Source organism: Naegleria lovaniensis (assembly GCF_003324165.1).
Source record: "Naegleria lovaniensis strain ATCC 30569 chromosome Unknown tig049, whole genome shotgun sequence".
Classification (NCBI taxonomy): Eukaryota; Heterolobosea; class Eutetramitea; order Acrasida; family Naegleriidae; genus Naegleria; species Naegleria lovaniensis.
The window spans coordinates 145,356-167,230 of record NW_025407871.1 but is presented as its reverse complement, the minus strand read 5'-3'; the positions used below and the strand labels follow the sequence as shown (position 1 = coordinate 167,230).

Here is a 21,875-nt window from a genome sequence, read left to right as displayed (position 1 = left end):
GGGTTTTGTGTCCAATTCTCCAATATCGACATTGTTTGAACTAAGTATTAAGTTATTGATAAATGTGAATACAACCATTACCGCTGTCACACACTAAAAGCTCTCCGTTTAAGCGATTGAGGCATAAACCTTGAGGATTTCTAAATGTTTTTTCCTTTCGGTTCCCAAAACAGTTCCAAAATTGTAGCGTGGTTTCATTCCTATGTGATGAGTATTGGAAAATTTGAACTCTATCATTCCACGTGTCCGAAACAATGAGTTTTCCAGTAGATTGTTCACAGATAATATTACAAGGCTCAGAAAAAGTGCCTTCCTTCTTGCCGTGCCGACCAACAGTTGCAACACATTGATAGTCTAAGGTGACATAGAATGGGTCACAGTTTCTTAAAATATGAACACAATCAGTTGGAGTACCATTTGTGAAAATAACATCGCCATTCAGGATACAAATATCTAACGGCTTGACAAGAGGAATATCATGTAGTTTGATTGTTGTAAGCAATTGTCCTGATGACGATTTTACAGCATGTATCCCTTGTTGCATAAAGTCACATATGAAAATAATATTTCTGTTGACAAACGCTTCGTTCATCATAGCAAAGTCATTAAGGTAAAGGACAGCCATTCCTTTTGGTTGATCGCATTCACTGCTTTTCCAAAGAGCATTAATACTACGATTGTGTTGGGATAGACCCAGTAGCTCTCTTAAATCGTATTTGTAAACCTGTTGTTGACTTTCAAAACTGACAATCAAGGCATCGTGATAATTTCCATCATAATTTTCTTCAACACATAGATATAAAGGATTCGGAAATTCAAGAGACACATAATATTTGTATTGTTTTGTGTCCAAATCAAACACATAAAGATTTTGATACCAGTACTCTACAAGGAGGATACAATGATTATCATATGAAATCTTAACATCACTAGGTACAACATTCTCGACTTTCAACTCCGGAACAGTTAACGCATTAATGAATTTAAAATTCATAGAAAAAGCCTTTTCTGTTCTTCTACAACGAGTATTCCTCATTTTACATTTAAATTTTCTCATCATTTCCTCTATCCAAATATTAGGCTCTTTGTTTTGATCGCTTTCATTGCTGTTATATTGAATCCGAAATTCCACTAATCCGATCGTAATAACAGAGGACATTTTTTTAATGGATGAGAAAAAAAATGTCGGAACCAGCTTCTATGATGGATGAGGAACAACATTTTGGAAATCATTCATCAACCAGCATTACGGAACAAAAACAACAGCCTTCATCTGTAAATATAATTAATAGATATTATGAAGAAGGAAATATTCAATCGGAGGATAATGATCAAAAGAAGCAATCACAAGAGATGGATGAATTGAATGTAGACGATAATCAAATGATTGAAAAAGAATTTTCAAAAAATTTATTTGATAATGAGATGGGAGGGGAGGAGGATATCATTTCACAATCTCAACAATTAATGAAATCGATAAAAAGTGGGCAATACCGACCAAACGAAGTTAAAACATCAGAACCACTCACAAGTAATTCAATGACAGCATTGGAATCTGGGACAGAAACAACAAAACAAGTTGGATTTGACAGATTTAGTGTCGAGTCAACAAAAAGAGATGTACCAAAGAAAAGTAAAACGGAGCAGAAAAAGAGTCCAGACAAATCAACCAAAGATGCCAATCAGACACAAACATTTATTGACACCATATTTTCGCCTTTTTATTGGATAATTGGAAGTAATCAAAATAATTCCAAGAAGGAAAAACAACAAAATGCAACTGGTACAGAAGATAAATCAAAAACACAGGAATCAAAAGAGACAGCACACAGTACGTCTAACGAAAAGTCCACAGCTGTCACTTCATCTAAAAAACCAGAAAGTACGAGCGATACCTCCTCGTCCATTCTTTCAACAATATTCTCCTCAAGCTTATTTTCATCCTCCAGCAATAAGAAACATGACGAAAATCCAGAACCCAAAAAAGACGAGCCTAAAAAAGAATCAAAACGAAGAACAACCGGTTCACCATTAAAATGGATCGAAAGATTTGGAGCTGATGCTGGAAAAGCTGCTTCCAATGCATTAAAAGATCCTCTGGAACGGTTAGCCTCTAGCCCTGTACTTGCCACTGGAGAAGTCATTGTGGTTCATTCACTCGATTTTGACAATATTGATTTTAGAAGAATTTTCAAATATTTCCTTTTCATGGTTTTCACTTGGAGGTTTAGCAACACATTCTTTGGAACCTTATTGCCAGCCCTTGTGGGAATTCGAAGAAGACGAATAGAACAACAAACTGGTCAAACGTTTGTTCCAATTCAACACATCACTACAGTTCCTTCCAAAACGAAAGGAGCACCTTCTATTACCTTCATACCTCCTCAGAACTATCAACAGTAGTAACTGTAAACCACTTGTGGCCACAAGCGTTAATTATGCTGATGCAGTTACAGCTGTAGATGTCTGCCACAGATTAATAACTCTATACTGGTAACCATTCTCCTCATTTAGGGTGTTCTCTACCAAAGGTCCCTATCAAGTCTCAGAATGTTTTCGTCAACTCATTTCCTTTTTTATGATCCAAACAAATTTGCAATCTTAGGCGCCGATCTTGGCATCACAAAGCATCCAAAAAAATTGTAAATTTGAAAGTTGGCTTTGTTGTGGAGAGGTTGTGTTGCGAAAAATCTAAAGGAAATATTCGTAATTTCAGATATAATATAACCTTTGGTGATTGAAAATTGTTCCTGATCCTTGGTTTGATAAGCATTGGAGAACATCGGTAACCGTGTGTGGCCACACTATCATCACAGAGAAATATTAATCATAAAACATAATTGCTATCATTATCATTATATCATATTGCTATCATTATAAAAACTATCATCATCGGAATAGATGGCTTGTGTAGAGTAAGTACCTGGTATGATACAAAATTCGTTTAAAGGAACAAATCCGATATTTTCAACTGTTGCCCTATTTTCCTATTCTTTCAATAGCATCATCATTGTAAAGCAAGAAGATGGCTCATATCAATCATCACCATTCTTTGTTCGTTTTCCTCAACGAACGAAATTCCGTCGAGTCATCACGGTAAAAGTCAACGGCAAGAAGATTGAATGCCCTAATTGCGAACTTATTGTAGATCCTGATCACAACTATGCGTACTTTAGTATTATTGTGGAAAATAATCAATCGGAGACGTCAAGTCCTCAGGTTTCATCACCTGTAATTGTGGGAGAGAACAAGACATTTGCAAATATAGTTCCTACTGAAGAAGCCCAAATTGCTCTTGCCCAATACCGAAAGAAATCATTACCACCTTTACCAACCTCAATGAAAAAGACTGTGGATGCCAAACCACCAAGCGAACTTGTGTTCGAAAAGTCGAACAGCAACCACAGCTCTCCAACGAACAACACAGAAAATATGTCACAACTTAATTTAAACAATACGAGTGGAAATATTGCTATGCCAAACCAGAATAATAATGGAGAGGAGAGACAAAACACTCCAACAGGTAGCCCTCCAAAATTGTTGCCTCCACTCCCCAAAAAAACTATTCCACAAAATTTAATTATTAAGAATAATTTAGGTCCACGAGACACCTTAAACTCTCCAGAGGAGAATGAAGAGTTGCGACGGGAGGAACGAGAAATGATGTTGAATGATTTGGAAAATCACGAAGATCCTGATGACGAAGAGAAAGAAATGTTCAAACTCTTCGAAGAAGAAACCACTGTTTCGTCAAGATCTCGCTCAAAAGCTGTCACAGCCCGTCCACGAGCAGGAAGTGGAGCAAAAAACCTTTCTAGAAGTCCAAAATTACAAATCACCAGCTCTGACGACTCTGCCACCTATTATACATCATCAAGTCCAACTGGCTCCCCATCAAAAACTGGATATATGGACAAATGGCTTAAATCTATTGACAGTGAAACACATCCTGAACATAGATTAAGGCCCTCCAAAGAGTTTTTAGATATTATCCACTCACACATGACCGATTTTCGATCGACTATTACGTTCACAGATACATCTGGGCTCAATCCAGAACCTATTAAGGGCTATATCTTTGAATTTTCACCACATGACAAAATTATTGTCAGTGACGTAGACGGAACGATCACCAAATCAGACTTGATGGGACAAGTTTACAGTCGAATGGGAAAGGATTATACTCATCCTGGAATTGCAAAGCTTTTCCAATCTATTGCTGAAAATAATTACAAATTTATTTATTTGAGTGCCAGACCAATAACGATGGCACAATTAACACGAGAATACATACAGACTATCTATCAAGATGGATACAAAATGCCACTTGGTCCCACCATAACCTCTCCAAATAAGGCTTTCAACGCCCTTGCAAGAGAAGTCATTATCAGGAGGCCGGAAACTTTTAAAATTAACTGCCTGACTACTATTGCAAGTTTATTCCCAACAGATTTTCCTTTTTATAGCGGATTTGGTAATAGACCAACCGATTGTATTTCTTATGTGAGTGTAAATATTGATCCAACCAAATGTTACAGAGTGAACAAGCAAGGTAAATTACTGGTTCAAGCCACCAAGGTTACCTTTGCTTCTTACAATGAAATTGAATCACAAATAATGAAACATTTTCCAAAGACGGTGAACAAACACCAACGATCTCAAAGTGACGCTTCCCATTACAAGCTCAATAATGGTCAACTTGTGACCATTAACCTGCCCAAGAAGAAAGATCTTGAAGTTCTCCGAGAACAGTATTTAAATCCTGAGGAATTGCAAATATAAAACAAAACATGTAAAAAAATTCAAGCTTGCTTTTTGAAATTCAATACTCCAGAATTGTCTCCATATTAATTAATAATAATTTATTTTCTCACACTTATGAGCCATATTCTAACACGGAATAAAAAGCAGCATGAAAAATTAGTTATCATCATCAGGTATCGGAATAAATGTTGATAATTTATCTGTTCTTTCGTTCTTGAGTTTCAGACGTCGTTGCTTCACCCATCAATACCTTTCCAATCCAGAACAAAAAGGCTCCCACGTGCAAAGCAATCAGTAACATCACAAAATATCCTAAAAAGCCACCTCCTAGCAATTCAATCACACCCTTTTCCATGATTATTTTTTAATTTCGATTTTTTCATTTTAAAAAAAAATAACCTTCATGATCATGATGGAAATCGCACCACATGCCCTTCTTGTAGATGATACCATCTACCACACACTGCAATTTCTGGATTCCGAATTCATCGTACGAGTGTGTACGCTGGTCTCCAAGCAATGGTTTTCAAAATCCCTCCAAATTGCGTTGAAATTTGATTTTTCAGAGCCTATTCCTTTGAAGATACCTTTACCTATATTGCCCTCTCTCGAAGAATTCGTATTTCTGGACCGTGTTAGGAGTAAAATGAACATTCAAAAACTTGCTCAATGGGTTTCATGTACAACTACTTACAACTTGACCGAGTTGAATTTGTCTCGTCATTTCTTGAACGATGATGGAGCAAAACTAATCGCATGTAGTGAACTTATGAACAATTTAAAGACGTTAAACTTGAGTCGTAATAATTTAAGCTCAGCAGGAGCTCAATATATTGCAACAAGTAGACATATGGCTAATTTACGAGTATTAATTTTGAAACGGAATTCGGTCTGTAACGAAGGATATTTCAGCATTGCAAAGAGCAAATACATGAAAAATTTAACATGGCTTGATTTATTTAAAAATGAACATGTTGACAATGAAGCAGTTAAAGCAATTGCAAACAGTGAATACATGTCAAATTTGACTTATTTACGTCTTGAGGCCTCAGATAATCTTGAAGATGAAGTATCCATTGTTAAAAGCCATGTTATGAGAAATTTGACAAGTTTAAAGATGTTTTGCTCGGACTCTGGAGAAACAGCTGCTCTATTCTCATGCCCAGAGTTCCAATGTACAAACTTGAAAGTGTTTGCAACCAATATTGATCAAAGAGGGGCTAAAGCTATTGCCACAAGTAAGCGTTCTGAAAATTTAACGACATTACATGTTAATGTTTTTGATGATTCCCTTGATGCGTGTGTAAAACTTATTGTATCAAGCCAGTACATGCAAAATCTACAGCGGCTAATCGTTATGAATTTTTCTAGAACAACTTGGATAGATTCTGCTGAACTGATGACGTCAAACACGAACATGAAAAATTTGACTTCGTTAGAGCTGACTGAGGTTGGTATGAACGATCAAGAAGCAAGTATTTTTGGCAAAAGTGAATTGTTAAAAAACTTAAGAGAATTGATTTTAAAAAGCAACGATATTCAAGCTGACGGTATTCAACACATTGTCAATAATCCTTACATTTCCCAGTTGAGAGTTTTAGATTTATTTGACAACTCCATTAACGATGAAGGAGCTAGGCAAATTAGCAACAGCAAATACCTGCAGAATCTAACCACATTAAATATTGGCGTAAATGATATCACCCATGAAGGCGCCCACAACGTTGCATCAAGCGAGTACTTGAAAAACTTGACATCATTAAGTATGAGCGACGATATCAAGGATCAAGCAGTCAAATCCATAGCTGACAGTGAGTTTATGGCCAATCTCACTTCTCTTAGCTTGAGTTTCTGCTTGATTACAGACGAAGGAGCAAAAATATTGGCCTCGAGTCCTTTCATGTCGAATTTAACCAGCTTGGAATTGACAGATAATTTGATTGGATATGCCGGAGCAAGCTCGCTTGCTACGAGCATGTATTTGACAAATCTGAAAGTAATAGATTTGAATGGCGACAATATAACAATGGATGGCATACTTCAGGAATTGCTTTTTGCTGGTATTCCTCCCTTGGTCATTCAAAAAGAGAATGAACAACTTTCAACAAAACAACAACAAGTGGTGGACAAGTGTTTAGATGAAATGATTCTACTTTTAAAACAGCACCCACATACGAAACAAGCAGAAACCTTGAATTTTTGCCTTCGAGGTATTATCGACCAATTTGGATTGCTTGTGATACGCTCGCGAATGGAAGAAATTATTGACATGCTTTTTAAGGTTGTAAGAGAAAATGTTGATCCAACCAAAGAAGAGACAACAACACACGCAAACTCAACTTTGCAACAAGAGATAGAATCAAATCGATGTATTTATGCCTATTTGGATAACATTGATAGCATGGTTTGTGTTCTCAGAAAACAATTTACTCCTTATTTGGATTTGATTTGGCAAGATATTCTCAAATACCTCCAAATTCCGAACAATCAACCAGAAGAGGAAATAACCTCTGCATTATGCTTTATTTGTTCATCAATAGAGGCTGTAGAAGAACTCCCAACAGCTTATTGCTCACAATTGATTCCTATTCTCATGCAATACATGACACATACCACTGTCGGCGCGCAACGTAATGCAGTGTATGGAATTGGTATTTTGGCATTTTACAATCCCCAAGAAGTGAAACCCCATATTACGAAAATCATGAACATACTATCGATCGTTCTGGATACATTTGGTCTTGATGCAAATGTGCTGGATAATGCTTGTGCAACGTTTTCGAGATTGGTCATAGCTGAAATTGTGGACTTTCAATTGATTTTGGATTTATTTCCTCGTTTCGTTAAAGCGCTACCTCTTCGATCAGACTTGAAGGAATTTGATATTTGTTATTCAGGTCTTTCAAAAATGATGGACATGTTTGTTTTGGAGCATTGGAATTCAGCCTCACTGATTTTCTCCAAACTTGTTCAGGGATTGACATTACCAGCAGTCAACGAAGATAGTAAGAAGCTGATTGTGAAGAATATTCAACATTTTAAAGAGAAACATCCCGTTTCATTCGAAAAGATGATTTTTGACAGCAATGGTTGTTTGCTCGAAGAGATGAAAATTCTTATGGAATTTATGAAACAGTAATTGCAGCTGACCTGAGAGGTATTTGCTGTAATTCCAGTCAGCACAATATTTTCCTTAAACTATTCTTGACAGATTTGAAAAAAGTAGTATTCAATGATTAAAAACCTTTCAAGTTAAAACAGACATCGATATAAGGAATCTCTTGCTTTGGGTCCCATGCAATACAACCACTCGGTCTGAATTACCCCCCCTGCGCAATCGAGAGGGGTACTCAACTGTCACAGCGCAGCTGGCTCACAAAAAATTTTTTAATTTCTCTGGTGTGAGGAATTACTTCGCGCAACCTTTTCTCAAGAAATTTGTGAAGAGTGGTTGTATTGCTTTAGAATGGCTTTATAAAAATTGCCTTTTAAGAATCTCTTGGATAAAGTTGGAATTAAAAATCAAGCAAAAAAAAATGATTAAAATAGGACTTGGAAAGAAAATCTCGGCCATTCAAACCACCATCTCTAAAACATTCAAATACACGTCGGCTGAAAATAAAAGTATTGAACTGAGAGAGTTTGGCTCTTTTGATGTCAAGGTAAATATTATTTGATGGATCATCACAACTGATTCGCAACTTGGTGGATTTCTCTTTTTCAAAATTATTGAAATCATAGGGAGCTGTTTTGATTGAAGGTTTCCCTTCTGGCCAAACATCAATCGCAACAGCTGCAGGATATATTGTGGAGCAATTGGAACTTCCATTGATCGGAGATGTGATCAGTGATGCTTTTCCTCCTGTTTGTTTGATCGAGAGTAAGTTTTTTCACCAGAGACAATACATTATGAGCTTACTTCTCTATGTTTCTACAATCGGGCTGCTATTCTTTTTATAAAATCTAGATTACACACCACAGAGTGGAATTAGAATTTACGGAAACAATAAGATTGTTGTTTTCTCGAGTGAATACGAGTTGAAAGATCCCGGCCTTTCTCATCAAATGGTCAATGCTGTTTTCGAATTTGCAGAACGACATGAATGTAAGAGTGTTGTAAGCTTGGAGGCTATTCCAATGGATGAAAAAAAGAAGAGATTAATATCGGGAGAAGACGTCGATGATATTGAAACTCCTATTCATCCACCAAGTCGTGAAGAGCTTTTAAAGTTATTGACCTCAGTTGAAGAGCCTACAAAAGAAGATGACAGTATTTACTTTGTTACAAATAATCAGGAACTTGCTGATACTCTTGTTAAATTTGGACACTTCCCTATCAAGGAAAATATTGTGTTGACTGGAATTAGCGCATTGGTGTTATCTAGAGCTCCATACACATCCTTAACTGTTACTGGTCTTTTTGCTCCAGTCTCTCTAAGACATGAATTGTTGTCAACACGACCAATTATTACCATTATTCATGCAATTGACAAGTTGGTGGGTGAGGAATTATTTATCAAAACCGATAAGCTTGAAAAAACAGGAGCAGCAATTAGGAACAAGTTGAACGAGGTTTTGGAAAAGCAAAGAGAAACCAAAGAACCATACAACCCAATGTTTTTGTAAATATTAGAAACCTTAAAGTCGTAAACATGCCTCGCCAATTTTTCTCTTCCTCTCAACAAAAAATTCCTCGGCGACAGTAAATAACCTCACCTGCGAAAAAGATTGCGATCTGGTTTTCAACACAAGAGGACCACTTTCTGGCAAGTTATTCCCGCCTTCACATCTCCCGCCAACACAATTCGTTACTCTTGTTATTAAAATTTTTAAATTCATTTCCCATCAAAATAAAAAGCAACAATACCACCCTCACACCCACTCAATCCTACCACCACCACCACCACAACACTCCACCATGAACGATTCCTACGAACATGTTGGCAGCTCCAAAGAGAATACCGAGCCACAACATTTCCACTTTCCAACTCTTTCCAACAACAAGTCTTCATCTCAACTCAAACCAAGTGCCATTCCGAAAGTCATTCATAACAAGAAGATTGTAGATCATCAACCACAGAATACTACGACGACTCAACGAAAAGCTCTCAACAATATCAGTAATATTCCAAACCACCACCACATCACGCCTCCATCCATTCAGATCATTCCTCCTTCTCGGCCATCACATAACATGATGATGGTAGATGAAGAAGCTCCAAGCAACAATCCTACATCCGAGGCTGTTCTTTCTCAAGAAGGTTCTTTATCTTCTCAACACGAGAAAAAGTCATGGAAATTACAAGACTTTGAAATTGGAAATTATTTGGGAAAGGGCAAATTTGGTCAAGTGTATTTGGCTCGTGAGAAGAGAACCAAATATATTGTTGCTCTTAAAGTATTAGATAAAGAACAATTAAAGAAGGAAGGAGTGGAGCATCAACTACGAAGAGAAATTGAAATCCAATCTCATCTCAGACACAAGAACATTCTGAGGCTTTATGGTTACTTTTATGATCGACAAAAAGTGTATTTAATTTTGGAATATGCAGCAGGAGGAGAATTGTATAAACAATTGCAAGAATGTAAACGATTTTCAGAACCTGAAGCTGCTCGATATATTTTAGGTTTAGCTAAGGCTTTGAAATATTGTCACGATCGAAATGTCATTCATAGAGACAGTAAGTTTTTCTAAACCTTTGAAATTTGCGATTATTGTAATATGATGGTGTAACAACAATGATAATACTTTTTCCAAAACAGTTAAACCTGAAAATTTACTGGTGGACTCCAATCATGAAGTGAAAATTGCTGATTTTGGTTGGAGTGTTCATGCCCCAACAACAAGAAGAACCACATTGTGTGGAACCTTGGATTATCTTCCACCAGAGATGGTCGAAGGTAAAGAACATGATTCCACAGTTGATTTGTGGTGTCTAGGAGTATTGTGTTATGAATTTCTAGTTGGAGAACCACCCTTCATGGCACCTACACAAGAAGAAACCTTTAAACGTATCAAACATGTCGATTTGAAATTCCCTCCTTTTATTTCTTTGGATGCACAAGATTTCATGAGTCGACTTTTAGTGAAAGACACTCTTCAACGAATGACTCTTCCAGAATTGTTGAGTCATCCATGGATTACTGCTCATTGTCCCAATAATGAAAATGACAATAAACTTGTAAGCATGTAGGCGATGTCAAAGCACCAATGTGTTTGGATCCAACAGTGCTGATCCCAAACTGTTCCGCTTGAAGAAACATCCGAAAAAAAATGTCCCTTTTTGCAGCCGCTCCTTCCGCTGCTGCCTCATCGGGCCGGTCTTCTTCGTCGGCAACGAACGAAACGAAAGAAAAGAAAAATCAACAATCCTCCTCTTCAACAACATCAAAGGATTCTAAAAAATCATCTTCTAGTAAGAATCAAGAATCCGAGAGTGAGAGTGAGGATGATGAATCCGATTTTCAATTACCACAAGATCCATCACTTTTATTCTTTGAACAAGTACTGTCAGCCTTTCCGAGAAGTTTATTGTGCGAAATGGTTGAACAAACCTTGCGACCCAGATCAAAATTTGATCCCTATAATGAGGATTTTGATGTAGTTGTAAATCAGTTTATAAAACATTGCATTCGGGCAGGTAAGTAATTGAACATCGTAAGATTGTATGGTGTTATTATTCATCATGTTAATTTCCTAATATTCATTTTGTGTTGAATTGTGATTTTCAATACTATATGATTCATGTTCGTGATATATTTTAGGCTTAAATATTCTGCAAGAATCTATGGACGCTTCTCTATTGAACGATTTATTTCTTGTGTTTGGTTCAAAAGTGAGTGATGTTCACACCATTCATTACACAAGCACAAGAAGAGAGCTAGTGACAGAATTGTGGGCATCCAAAGGATTTGATTTTTTCCTTCAAAGCACTCCTGTGGAGATTTTACATCGATTTTGTGAATGCTTGAATTTTAGAGAGGATACAAATGATAGAGTTATATTAATGAGCGCTTTGAAAGAAGAACTGTTCATTGCTGGATGTCTACTATTGATGCAGAACGTGAGAAGTAGTGATCTGAAAAATGCACTCACAGCCATTAGAGACGCATTTCAGGAACTATTTTCTAATTATTCATTCTTTGAGGATGCCTATTGCATTTGCTCATATTTTGATTCGTTTGCATTTGCTCTTCTTATATTGTCATTGAGTTTTCCTCATTTGAGGCCTAAGTTTAAAGAATACATTTTAAATCCGAATAATGAAGCATGTAAAGTGCTGATCAATTCAAGAGCTACTAAAACAGCCGAGTCTCTAAAAATTCCAGAAATACAAGTAGAACCTCCTAAAGAAAACAATTCTTCACAAGAAAATGGTTCAGCAGCAACATTGGAATCAACAACAACCATTGCTAGTAGTGTTAGCAATGGAACGATCACCACCACGGAAGAAAAAAAAGATTTACATCATCATGAAAAGCTTATGGAAACTAGTGAAAATAAGGATCAAACTAAGAAAGATGACGAAAACAAAGCTAGGATGGAACAAGGAATAAAAGAGGATTCTATAGAACATGAATCAGAAAGTGATGACAGTGAAAAAGAAGAAGGAGAAATTGAATTTCCATCTAGTGAGGGGAGGCCCAAAATTGAATTTGGAGTCAGCTCCAACGACATTTATGTCAATTATACAGCCAAAGAGATTCATGACATGTGTAAATTCTTCAAGCTGAAGCTGAAAGGAAACAGTAGAGACCGTTGTAAACGAATTGTAAAGTATCTCAGTGGAGAAATTGAGACAAAGAAAAAGAGAAAGCGACAATCCACGACTAGTAGCGGAACTTCGCAAAAGAAGAAAAAATAGTGACTATAGATTTTACTCGAAATATTTATTTCAAATTTTGATGCTGCTCAACATGGTAATAGTAATCATGTTTTGTTTTGTCAATTGCATCTGCTGTATGAAGGAATTCAACAAGTCTTTTAGATTTGATTTGAAATTTGTAAGATCTTTTCACCATCTCCTTCTCGAATTTAGTGTTGAAAGATGCAAAACAAAATGTAGGATCAGTAATTAAATGTTTTTCTAGCAGGCCAACCAGCTCATCGACGTCACACAATGCATTGTTGAATCCTTGACCTTTGAATGGAGCCATTGCATGAATCGCATCGCCAATGATGGTGGTCATTTTGAATTTGTTTGAAGGAAGAGATGACAGTTGTTTGGACTGATGCAATAAACCCCCTCTAATAAGCTCCACAGGAGTGTTGCCAATAAAAAGTGGAATTGGCTGTGACCATGTTGCCACTTTGGCAATTGCTTGTTCTTTTAGCTTTTCTTTGGAAGGCAAAATGTGGTTGAGATACTCTTCCATTTCAGTTGTTCCCATGTCCAATGGATAGGTCAATAACCACATGGATTGATTCATGCTAAATGGTTTTACAAACAATCTGGAATGGCCATCCAGCACTTGAAAAACTGCATCTTTTGTTAATTTTCGTAAGTTGTCATTATTTGTGACATCCGCAATTCCATTAATCATGGCCACACCAAGATATTGAGCTTGTCCATAACCGTCTCCTACTCCATAGCCGTTGCATGAGCAATCTTGATCTTCATCAAGTTGCATTTCTCTAAAATGTTGTGTGAAATGAATCATTCAACCACATCTCAATAAATCTTACCTTCTCACTGCCGACATTAATCCGTCACACCCTATCAATAAATCACATTCCATTGTTGTATTGTTCTCAAATGTAACCACGACCTTATTGGTTTCATAATCTTCTTTAAATGTCCGTAAGCCCATATTCCACTGAACTTGACCGCTTTCTTCTTCATAGGCCTCTAACATGATTTTTCGTACTTCTTGTCTGGGCAATGGAAAGTTCATATCTTTCTTCATTTTCTTTTCTGTTCCTGACATGAATTGCATTCCATGTTCCCGAGTCATGGAATACGTTTTGTTTGATTTAATCATACAATCTGCTCGTTGTTTCATCTTGTGATCAAGTTTTAATTTTTTCAAAACCGATAAACCATTTCCTTGTATCGTTAAGGCATATCCTTGAGCTCGTGAATCAAATGAAGCATCTTTCTCATAGATACATTCCTCAATGATATATTTTGAATTAATTTTTGGATTTTGATTGAATCTTCTCAACGCTAGTCCTCTATTTTCATCATTTGTACGAAATATTAAATCAAATTTATCAAATTCATTCAATATTATTCCCGATCATCATCCATCTCCAAAACAATTGTTTCAGACCAACCTACAATGACAATCCTGCAACTCCGGATCCGATAATTGCAATTTTAATCACTCTCCGTTCATTCACTTTTTCATCGCTTGCTATTATTCCGAAATTGTTCGTTATTTCTTTTGTGTTTTGACTATTTTGCAATACAACTCTCTCCGCTTCTTGTTGAGAAATCATTTTTTCATTCTTTATCAAATGGATTCAATATCAGAAACGAATCTAATGATGTTGTAACAACCTGTGATGAACTTGAAATGGACCTCATTTTCAAACATGATCCCTTCATCAATTTCAGACATGATAAAAAGATGACGATCAACACCACTCTGCTAACATGAACTTAACAAAAAAAAATGTCCAAGTCGTTGACCTTTCTCGGAACCAGTTCAGGCGTTCCCACTTCATTGCGTAATGTGAGCTCTACAGGTGTGCAATTGGAGAATGGAGAGGTTTATTTGGTGGATTGCGGAGAAGGAACTCAACATCAATTGCAGGTAAGGGTTTTCTTTTCCGAATATTAGATCTGATTGAAATTCATAAATGATCATCGGGTGAATATATTTTGGATGAATCATTTGCAATCTTTGCATGTGTGGATCATTACTTTTTGGTGAATCATCATTGATTACAGAAAAGTATTTTGAAATCAGGAAAAATTTCCAGAATTTTCATTACTCACTTGCATGGTGATCACGTGTACGGATTACCAGGGTTGTTGTGTACACTTTCAGGTAATAATCCAGTGACTAGAACGGTCTTGCCTATTGTAGGTCCGTTAGGTCTCAAGAATTTCTTACGACAAACATTGTCTTTGAGTGATGCCCATTTGAATTTCAGACTTGACATTCATGAACTTGTCCCTCCTGATACTGATGAAGAAGGAGTGAAAATTTATGATGAGGAGCAATGTCCTCCTCCTCTTTCTTGTGAGTACGAATCGAGCGGTAGTGAGTCATCTGTGGATAGTATTCCAAAAACAGCAGGAACCTTTATTTATTTGAATAAGGAAACAAATTCTTATCCTGTTTTTGATTTATCCAAAACGGATGCTCGATTGATAGTACAAGCAGCTCCAATATTACATCGAGTGTTTTGTGTAGGTTATGTTTTCACAGAAAATGATAAACCTGGAACCTTGGATATGGAGAAATGCAAACAATTAGGAGTTCCAAAAGGACCTCTTCTTGGAAAGCTCAAGAACGGAGTAGAAGTCACATTAGAAAATGGAATCACTGTCAAACCAGAAGATGTCGTTGGACCAACCATTAAGGGCAAAAAACTTGTCATGCTAGGGGATACACATGATCCAAAAGGCATTTCCCAAATCGCCATGAATTGTGATGTCATTGTCCATGAAAGTACTTTGGAAGACGGAATGCAAGAACTGTGTATCGATAGAGGTCACTCCACACCGAGTATGGCAGCCAAATTTGCGTTGTCTCTCAATGCTAAAAGATTGATTCTTACTCACTTTTCTGCTCGTTATGTTGAAGAGGGAAAAATTGATTTGCATGAAAATGAGGTTTCTGTGTCTCTTCTCAAACAGCAAGCACAAGCTGTTTTTTCGAATGTGGATCTTGCTTCAGACTTTGCAACATTTACCATTTAATTCCAATTTGTACTGAATGAGTGAATACTTGACATTAAATTTTGAGGAATATTCAAATATTTATTTATTTTTAAAAAAATGTCGAAAGCTTCACCTTCCTCTTTTCGGAGATCATCATTCAATAAACAAGAATGGGAACAGAAATTGAAAGAAGTAAAAATTAGTAGAAGGTATGTCTGCTCATGAGATATTTCCTCAGTCATTTAAAGAAATTTTTAAATCAAAATTTAAACGGATTTCCAACGATTCATTCCGATGATCATCCGATTACAGCGAAATGAATGAAATTGTGTTAAATTATTTAATTGTAGAAGGATATGAAGAAGCGGCTCAGATATTTCAACAAGAAACCAATCTCGACAGTAAGTTGGAAATTCCAAACAAACGAATCATCTTTTTCAAAATACGAACAATTACAAACCGCTCACAAATCATCATAGACAAGCCTTCTAATCTTTGTAGTATTAATGAACGAGTCGGAATTCGGAAAAAGATGATCAATGGAGATATAGCAGGAGCCATTGAACAAGTGAATGATTTAAATCCAAATATTCTAGATTCCAACCCTAAACTGTATTTTAAACTTCAGCAACAACAATTAATAGAATTGATAAAAGATGGAAAAATTGATGAGGCTCTTCAATTTGCTCAGGAAGAGCTGGCTCCTCTGGTTGGAGATAATACTGAATTCTTGCAAGAAATCGAAAAAGCGATGAGCTTGTTGGCATTTGAAAATAATGAGCAAAGTCCTTTTGCGAATTTGCTGACAAGTGGTCAACGACAAAAGACAGCATCAGAACTCAACTCTGCAATATTAAGCGCACAGCATGAAGAAACCGAGCCACAATTGCAGAAATTATTGCGAAAATTAATATTTGGACAAACTCGGCTACAAGAAAAGGTATCCTATCCAAAAATCGTAGACATTTTGAAGGCAGAGTTTGAACAAACAGAATCAACATCCAATAGTCAAAATCTATCCTCACAGGAAGAATCATTATCAGACGAGATGGAAGAAGACTAACTTGTAAATTATGACAACGTTTGTAAAATAAATTGACTTATAATAATTTAAATTATTTAGTTTTGGATTGAGGGATGAATCGGAATCCTACTTGGTGTTGATAACAGATGTGGTGGGTCTAGTGGAAGGATAATTTTCTCTTGAGATGGATGTGTTTTTGGTACTACTTTGTACAATTTGTGAGGAGGATTGAGAGGGTAATTTTAGAAGCTGTTTCTCATTAAAATACTTCACTTCTTGATCTTCTAAAGTTTTAGAATAAATGTGCTTCTTTTCTTTCGTGCAAACTACAGGATCATTGGTAAAAAGTATGGATTGAGCAAAATCTTTCTTCAGGTCAATGTTGGGTTCATTAATCGCAGGAGCTTGTCGCAAAAAACCTTTGTAGATAAGAACGTCATCTGCATAAATAATTACTTCCTCAACACCTCGTGAGGGTGTTTTGCTGTAATTCCAAATCTTGATATATGATACTGCTATTGGCTCTTCAAAGATTATGTACAAATAATTTTCTTGTCCCGGTTCAACAGGAGCTAACCACATATGTCTATCATTCCACGTGTTGTTGACACCATCAATAAGCTTATCTGGAGTTCTTACATCGTCTTTGGACTTTTCCAAAATTGAGACGCTATATGGACTAGCATGAATATTGTTTGAAGCGAGTGGAATTTTTTCGTGCCTTGCGTCGTACAATTCAATTCCATTAAGGCCAACATAATATGGATCCCCATGAGAAGAGATCAAATGGAACTTGAACGTATAAGCACACGGTAACAAGGCAGTTTGGTAATCCTGTCTTGGTGCCTGAACACCTTGAGTCTGAGCCATTGCTTGAGCCTTTAAGATAGCTTGTTGAATGCCTTCATTCAACAGAGAGCTGTTTCTCAATGGATTCCCTCGAGCGCTGTTATCTTTTGGCTTCTGAATTTCTGCTGGACTTGATCTACCACCATCCAACACGTCAGCAAATATTATCGTGTGGCCAAAATCAAAGCTAGTATTTCCTGGAGCTTTTTTCAAAATAAAACAGCTATCTTCACCGTCTAGTAAGGGCTTTCCATCAATGGCAAGAGATATCTTTTTCACTCCTCTAAATGTATCCTCTAAATTCTTGTTGTAGTTAAAAAATCTGATTCCAGAAATTTCTGTTGTTTGTCTTAAATCAATTTCGATATATGGACGTTCCTTATAAATTGTAACAGGTACCATCCACATGTGCCGATCATCTGTTGTAATGTTGCATCCGTCAATTAATTTATCTAAGGTTCTATAGTCTCCAGAATGTCCAGATACCTCATTCATGTCACGAGGTTTGGCAGAGAGCTGCTCTGTTGTAAGCTTGATCAACTTGCCTTCTTTTCCAAGTACCTCAATACCTGTTAGGCCAATATAAAACAAATCTCCCCAAGAAGTCTCAAGTGTGATTCGAATCTTTTGACCTCTGACAAGCCCGTTTGAGCTAGTTTTATCGTTTCTTGATTGAATAGCACTTGTGAGAGGTCTCTCGGAGGGGTCTAAATTTGAGAAGTGCTCAATAGGGTTAAATGTTGTGGAATCCTCGGAATCTTTGCTGGCTGTCTTGGGTCGTTCAGTGCTAGTGATGTTGGGCTCAGGATCCAGCAGAAAGTTGCCATACACTTCTTGATCATACTTTTCAATCTTTTCTAAAACTTCAGCTTCTGTTGTGAATAGAATACATTCCGAACACGACTCCACGGATGATAAGGTACCTGCAGATCGCTTAATTTCTCCTTTGAAAATTAATTTGTCATCCAAATACATTTCAAGATATCTGGCTCCTCTATAAGAATGAATTCTAGATTTGTTATAGTTCCAAAATCTTATCATCGAAAGAGTGGTTTTTTCATTAAGAGTAATATATATAAAATGATCTCCTCCCGGAGTAAAGGGCGTTAACCATTGATGAAGATCGTCACATGTCATATTTACACCATCAAAAAGTTTGTCAACAGTTCTTGGATCATTAGAGTATTCTGGGAGAGCATTAATGTCGGAAGGATTAGCTTTCACTTGCGAAAAAACGTCATTGAGAGCAATAAGGTTTCCATTTTTGTCAAAAATTTCAATACCTGATAATCCCAAGTAGTGAGGGTCTCCCCAGCTTTCAAGAATGTTGATTGTGATTTTTTGGCCCGAAGGGTAAATTGGAATAATAAAATCTTCATCCACTTCTTCGGCAGCGTCGTGCTCCTCTTTTGTGTTTGTTGCAATATTAAGAGAAGGCAAATAGAATGCATCCTTATCCTCCAAAATATTTGAAGAGCTTCTACGTTTTTCAATTTTCCAGATTGGTGGTTGAATTTCTGTTGGTTCTGAAATTACAATGTTGGACTCTTCCTCTCTTGGTTTCAGTCTTCCGAGGTGAGAATACTTAAATCTCATCAAGGAATCATAAGTTTCGTTTGAAATAGAAGATTTTTCGGTTACATTACAACCTGAATTGTACACCACTTGTGGTCTTTTTGGCCTGCTTTTTGATCTTGATTGATATCGTTTAGCTTGAGTAGGAACTTCAATCTTTTTAAGAGGTTCCAGTGGTTTTTCAGGAGCAATCTTTGGGCTATTAGATTCCGTATTTACAACTTTTGGAATTTCAATCAATCCTCTGGATCTGGAAGTTCGTATTGGTTGGGGAACTTCTTTTGGTGATGGCTCTTTAACTTCAACTTCTTCAGACTTTTCTGGAAGCGTAATATCTTGCTTTTTTCTGTTTTTTTCCTTATTGTCAAGCTCCCTAAACCAAACTGGAACTTTTTCTGGGTTGGTAATCTTGAGAGCATCAGAAAGTATATTTCCTTTGGGAGCTTTCTTTTCTGGGGTTGGACTGCTCTGTGATAGGGAGAGCCAGATTGGTTCTTGCTGTTCTGAAATTGTCATTGATGTAGAGGTATTTTCTTTCTTTTCTACAATGGGACTGCAGTTGTTTTCTTTAGCAGCAATGTTCAGAGGAGGAATTATTGGCAAGGTATTTTTGGTAGTGGATTCAGTGGTGCTGTCAGTTTCAGCTGGTGGGTCATTAAATTGTACAACGGTGTCGTCATCTTCAACCTCCAGTGTGTATGATGTTACATCAGAGCTTTCACTATCCGATACAGAAGCGTCTATGTTCAATTCTTGGGGTAGTACAGGTTGTACGTCCGAAGCTTTGGGTGGTGTTTCGTCCATTTGTGATATTTTAGTGGGAGGTTTAAGTTTTGGAGGAATAAATAACGATCTCTTCACTTGCATTTCTTCTGGAGATAATAATTGCACAGATGTAGAGTAGTCAAAAATGTTGTTTCCGCATCCCCTTTGTATGGTTCCTCTCCACAATTGCTCGTTGTTCCGCAAAATTTCTAGTTCTCGAACTCCCTTTACACTTTCCTAAATACGTTGTTAGAAGTATTGGAACATGAACAACTACATACATTAATACTTTTGTTGAAATTCCAAAAAGTCATGGCAACCACAGGGAGTGTGACTGGAATATCAATGACAATTTCTAAATAACTTAAGGTTGGCAAAGATGTCTGCCACATGTACTGATCGTTGGTGGTCTATGGAATAAGGTTGGATAATAAGGTTCAAGCTCCTCGGCATTCAAAAATTATTACATACTTTTTTCTTCCCATTAAAAACTCTCATAATATTTCCTTTACCCCCTAATCCTCCTTTGACGTTTACATTTTCTTCTGACACTTCAATTTTGGTGGCATCATACGAATAAAGCTCAATTTCTGTTAATCCTACATTGCTAGAATGTCCCCAAGTACTTAAAATTCTAATACAATATTGATCCATTTCTAGTGTTGATGTTACATTATCTGCTTTTAGAGAATGAGACTTGAGTTTGTCTTCTTTGGGTAATTGAATCGGAGTATGGTCATTTTCATCGTCAGAAACATCAATTTCCAATTTTTTGTCTGACTTTTCCAATTTCTCAAGAACCTTCAAAAGATACTTTTGTTTCTGTTGGTCTAACTTTTTTAGCTTCTCTATTAATGTGTCCATTGTAGAAATTGTTGAATCTGATTTTTGAATGATCTCTGTGTTGCTCATCGAACTTAGACTACGTCTAATTACTTCAATGTCATTTTTGTTAAGGGTCACTCTTGTTTTCTTTCTAAATAGAACATCATCATCTTCGATGTTGTCGCTATCATTTTCTTCCTCTTTATCCCTATCTTGAGTCTCGTTGGACTCATGGGAGTGTACGTCATTAAACTCATCATCTCTGTCGTCCTCGCTTTCAAACATTTGAGGGCGTATGCTTTTAGCTCGCGAAGGAGCAATCCTTTCAACGTCACCATTTTCTTTTCTGATTTTAACTGTTCCTTGTTTCCACCCTCTTTTTGCATTTTCATCCACTCTGCTTTGATTTCTCTCTGCATAACCGGAGGGTCTATTTTTCCTAATTCTAATTTTTGCTGTGGGTTCTGGAATATCTTCAGAAGGTGATGGCTTAAAACTCTTTGAATCTTTTTTCTTTTGGTTATTGGCTCCGCTCCAATTTAAACTAAATCCTCGTTCTCGTTCTTCGAGTTCTTTCTTTTGAGGGTCTTCCTCCAATCTCTTTTTTTCTCGATTCCGCAATTGCAATTTCGCTAGATATTCACCGTATTCCTTATTTGAGGGAGCTTTTGTTGTTGAGAGAGGGAGGTTGGTATTGGAAGGGATTTTGAATACACCCATTGCAGGTGTAGAATTTGCGCTAATTGTGTTCTTATTAAGTACGGATGATGCGGAATACATGTTGTTCGGGTTAATGTTATTCGTGTTGTTGTTGCTCACAATGTTTGTTGTTGAAGAAAGACTTTGAATCGATTGTATGCTAGTTGTTGACTGTGTGGCATGTCCAAAACGACATAAAGTATACAACAATAGCCATCAATGTTTTTCCCAAATGATTATCGTATGATTCAATGATCATACAATGTCAAAAATTATTTCATATTGCAAATATTGTTTTCCGATCATCATTGAAACTATTGATTCAACCTACATCATGCAATGAGGGAATAGTAAACCCTCCTGTATTTCTTTTGACCTCCCACTTATTCCTCACTTTTCTCATAGCATCCTCATCTTCTTCCATCATTTGAACGAGATCATTCTCCATCAGAGCCGTTGGAGAAGACCTACCCGATGATGAAGAGGATGAATAGGACCCGCCTATATTCATCAACGGGTCTAAACTATTACTCATTTTT

The 21,875-nt window shown here is 36.7% G+C and overlaps 11 protein-coding genes across 11 annotated transcripts; 8 read left to right on the top strand and 3 right to left on the bottom strand.

Annotated features, from left to right (window-relative positions):
- Positions 1–52: 52 nt before the first annotated feature.
- C9374_011644 (uncharacterized protein) lies at positions 53–1,159 on the bottom strand (the record flags this gene model as incomplete). The annotated part of the gene is made up of 1 exon (XM_044687322.1): positions 53–1,159. One exon carries the CDS (start codon positions 1,157–1,159, stop codon positions 53–55), a length of 1,107 nt encoding a protein of 368 aa, XP_044543153.1.
- Positions 1,160–1,200: 41 nt separating this feature from the next.
- C9374_011643 (uncharacterized protein) lies at positions 1,201–2,403 on the top strand (the record flags this gene model as incomplete). Its single annotated transcript, XM_044687321.1, has 1 exon — positions 1,201–2,403. The coding sequence occupies one exon, from the start codon at positions 1,201–1,203 to the stop codon at positions 2,401–2,403; it is 1,203 nt and encodes a 400-aa protein (XP_044543152.1).
- Positions 2,404–2,901: 498 nt separating this feature from the next.
- On the top strand, positions 2,902–4,782 carry C9374_011642 (uncharacterized protein; the record flags this gene model as incomplete). Its single annotated transcript, XM_044687320.1, has 2 exons — positions 2,902–2,915; positions 3,003–4,782. 2 exons carry the CDS (start codon positions 2,902–2,904, stop codon positions 4,780–4,782), a joined length of 1,794 nt encoding a protein of 597 aa, XP_044543151.1.
- Positions 4,783–5,176: 394 nt separating this feature from the next.
- C9374_011641 (uncharacterized protein) lies at positions 5,177–7,903 on the top strand (the record flags this gene model as incomplete). Its single annotated transcript, XM_044687319.1, has 1 exon — positions 5,177–7,903. One exon carries the CDS (start codon positions 5,177–5,179, stop codon positions 7,901–7,903), a length of 2,727 nt encoding a protein of 908 aa, XP_044543150.1.
- A 397-nt stretch (positions 7,904–8,300) lies between these two features.
- C9374_011640 (uncharacterized protein) lies at positions 8,301–9,390 on the top strand (the record flags this gene model as incomplete). Its single annotated transcript, XM_044687318.1, has 3 exons — positions 8,301–8,426; positions 8,506–8,644; positions 8,732–9,390. The coding sequence occupies 3 exons, from the start codon at positions 8,301–8,303 to the stop codon at positions 9,388–9,390; spliced, it is 924 nt and encodes a 307-aa protein (XP_044543149.1).
- Positions 9,391–9,682: 292 nt separating this feature from the next.
- On the top strand, positions 9,683–10,958 carry C9374_011639 (uncharacterized protein; the record flags this gene model as incomplete). Its single annotated transcript, XM_044687317.1, has 2 exons — positions 9,683–10,445; positions 10,528–10,958. 2 exons carry the CDS (start codon positions 9,683–9,685, stop codon positions 10,956–10,958), a joined length of 1,194 nt encoding a protein of 397 aa, XP_044543148.1.
- Positions 10,959–11,038: 80 nt separating this feature from the next.
- C9374_011638 (uncharacterized protein) lies at positions 11,039–12,629 on the top strand (the record flags this gene model as incomplete). The annotated part of the gene is made up of 2 exons (XM_044687315.1): positions 11,039–11,405; positions 11,530–12,629. The coding sequence occupies 2 exons, from the start codon at positions 11,039–11,041 to the stop codon at positions 12,627–12,629; spliced, it is 1,467 nt and encodes a 488-aa protein (XP_044543147.1).
- Positions 12,630–12,654: 25 nt separating this feature from the next.
- Positions 12,655–14,206, bottom strand: C9374_011637 (uncharacterized protein; the record flags this gene model as incomplete). Its single annotated transcript, XM_044687314.1, has 3 exons — positions 12,655–13,399; positions 13,451–13,939; positions 14,046–14,206. 3 exons carry the CDS (start codon positions 14,204–14,206, stop codon positions 12,655–12,657), a joined length of 1,395 nt encoding a protein of 464 aa, XP_044543146.1.
- A 176-nt stretch (positions 14,207–14,382) lies between these two features.
- On the top strand, positions 14,383–15,638 carry C9374_011636 (uncharacterized protein; the record flags this gene model as incomplete). Its single annotated transcript, XM_044687313.1, has 2 exons — positions 14,383–14,523; positions 14,661–15,638. 2 exons carry the CDS (start codon positions 14,383–14,385, stop codon positions 15,636–15,638), a joined length of 1,119 nt encoding a protein of 372 aa, XP_044543145.1.
- A 78-nt stretch (positions 15,639–15,716) lies between these two features.
- On the top strand, positions 15,717–16,662 carry C9374_011635 (uncharacterized protein; the record flags this gene model as incomplete). The annotated part of the gene is made up of 3 exons (XM_044687312.1): positions 15,717–15,808; positions 15,912–16,000; positions 16,079–16,662. The coding sequence occupies 3 exons, from the start codon at positions 15,717–15,719 to the stop codon at positions 16,660–16,662; spliced, it is 765 nt and encodes a 254-aa protein (XP_044543144.1).
- An 87-nt stretch (positions 16,663–16,749) lies between these two features.
- Positions 16,750–21,871, bottom strand: C9374_011634 (uncharacterized protein; the record flags this gene model as incomplete). Its single annotated transcript, XM_044687311.1, has 4 exons — positions 16,750–20,049; positions 20,094–20,222; positions 20,284–21,507; positions 21,668–21,871. The coding sequence occupies 4 exons, from the start codon at positions 21,869–21,871 to the stop codon at positions 16,750–16,752; spliced, it is 4,857 nt and encodes a 1,618-aa protein (XP_044543143.1).
- Between the last annotated feature and the right edge of the window lie 4 nt (positions 21,872–21,875).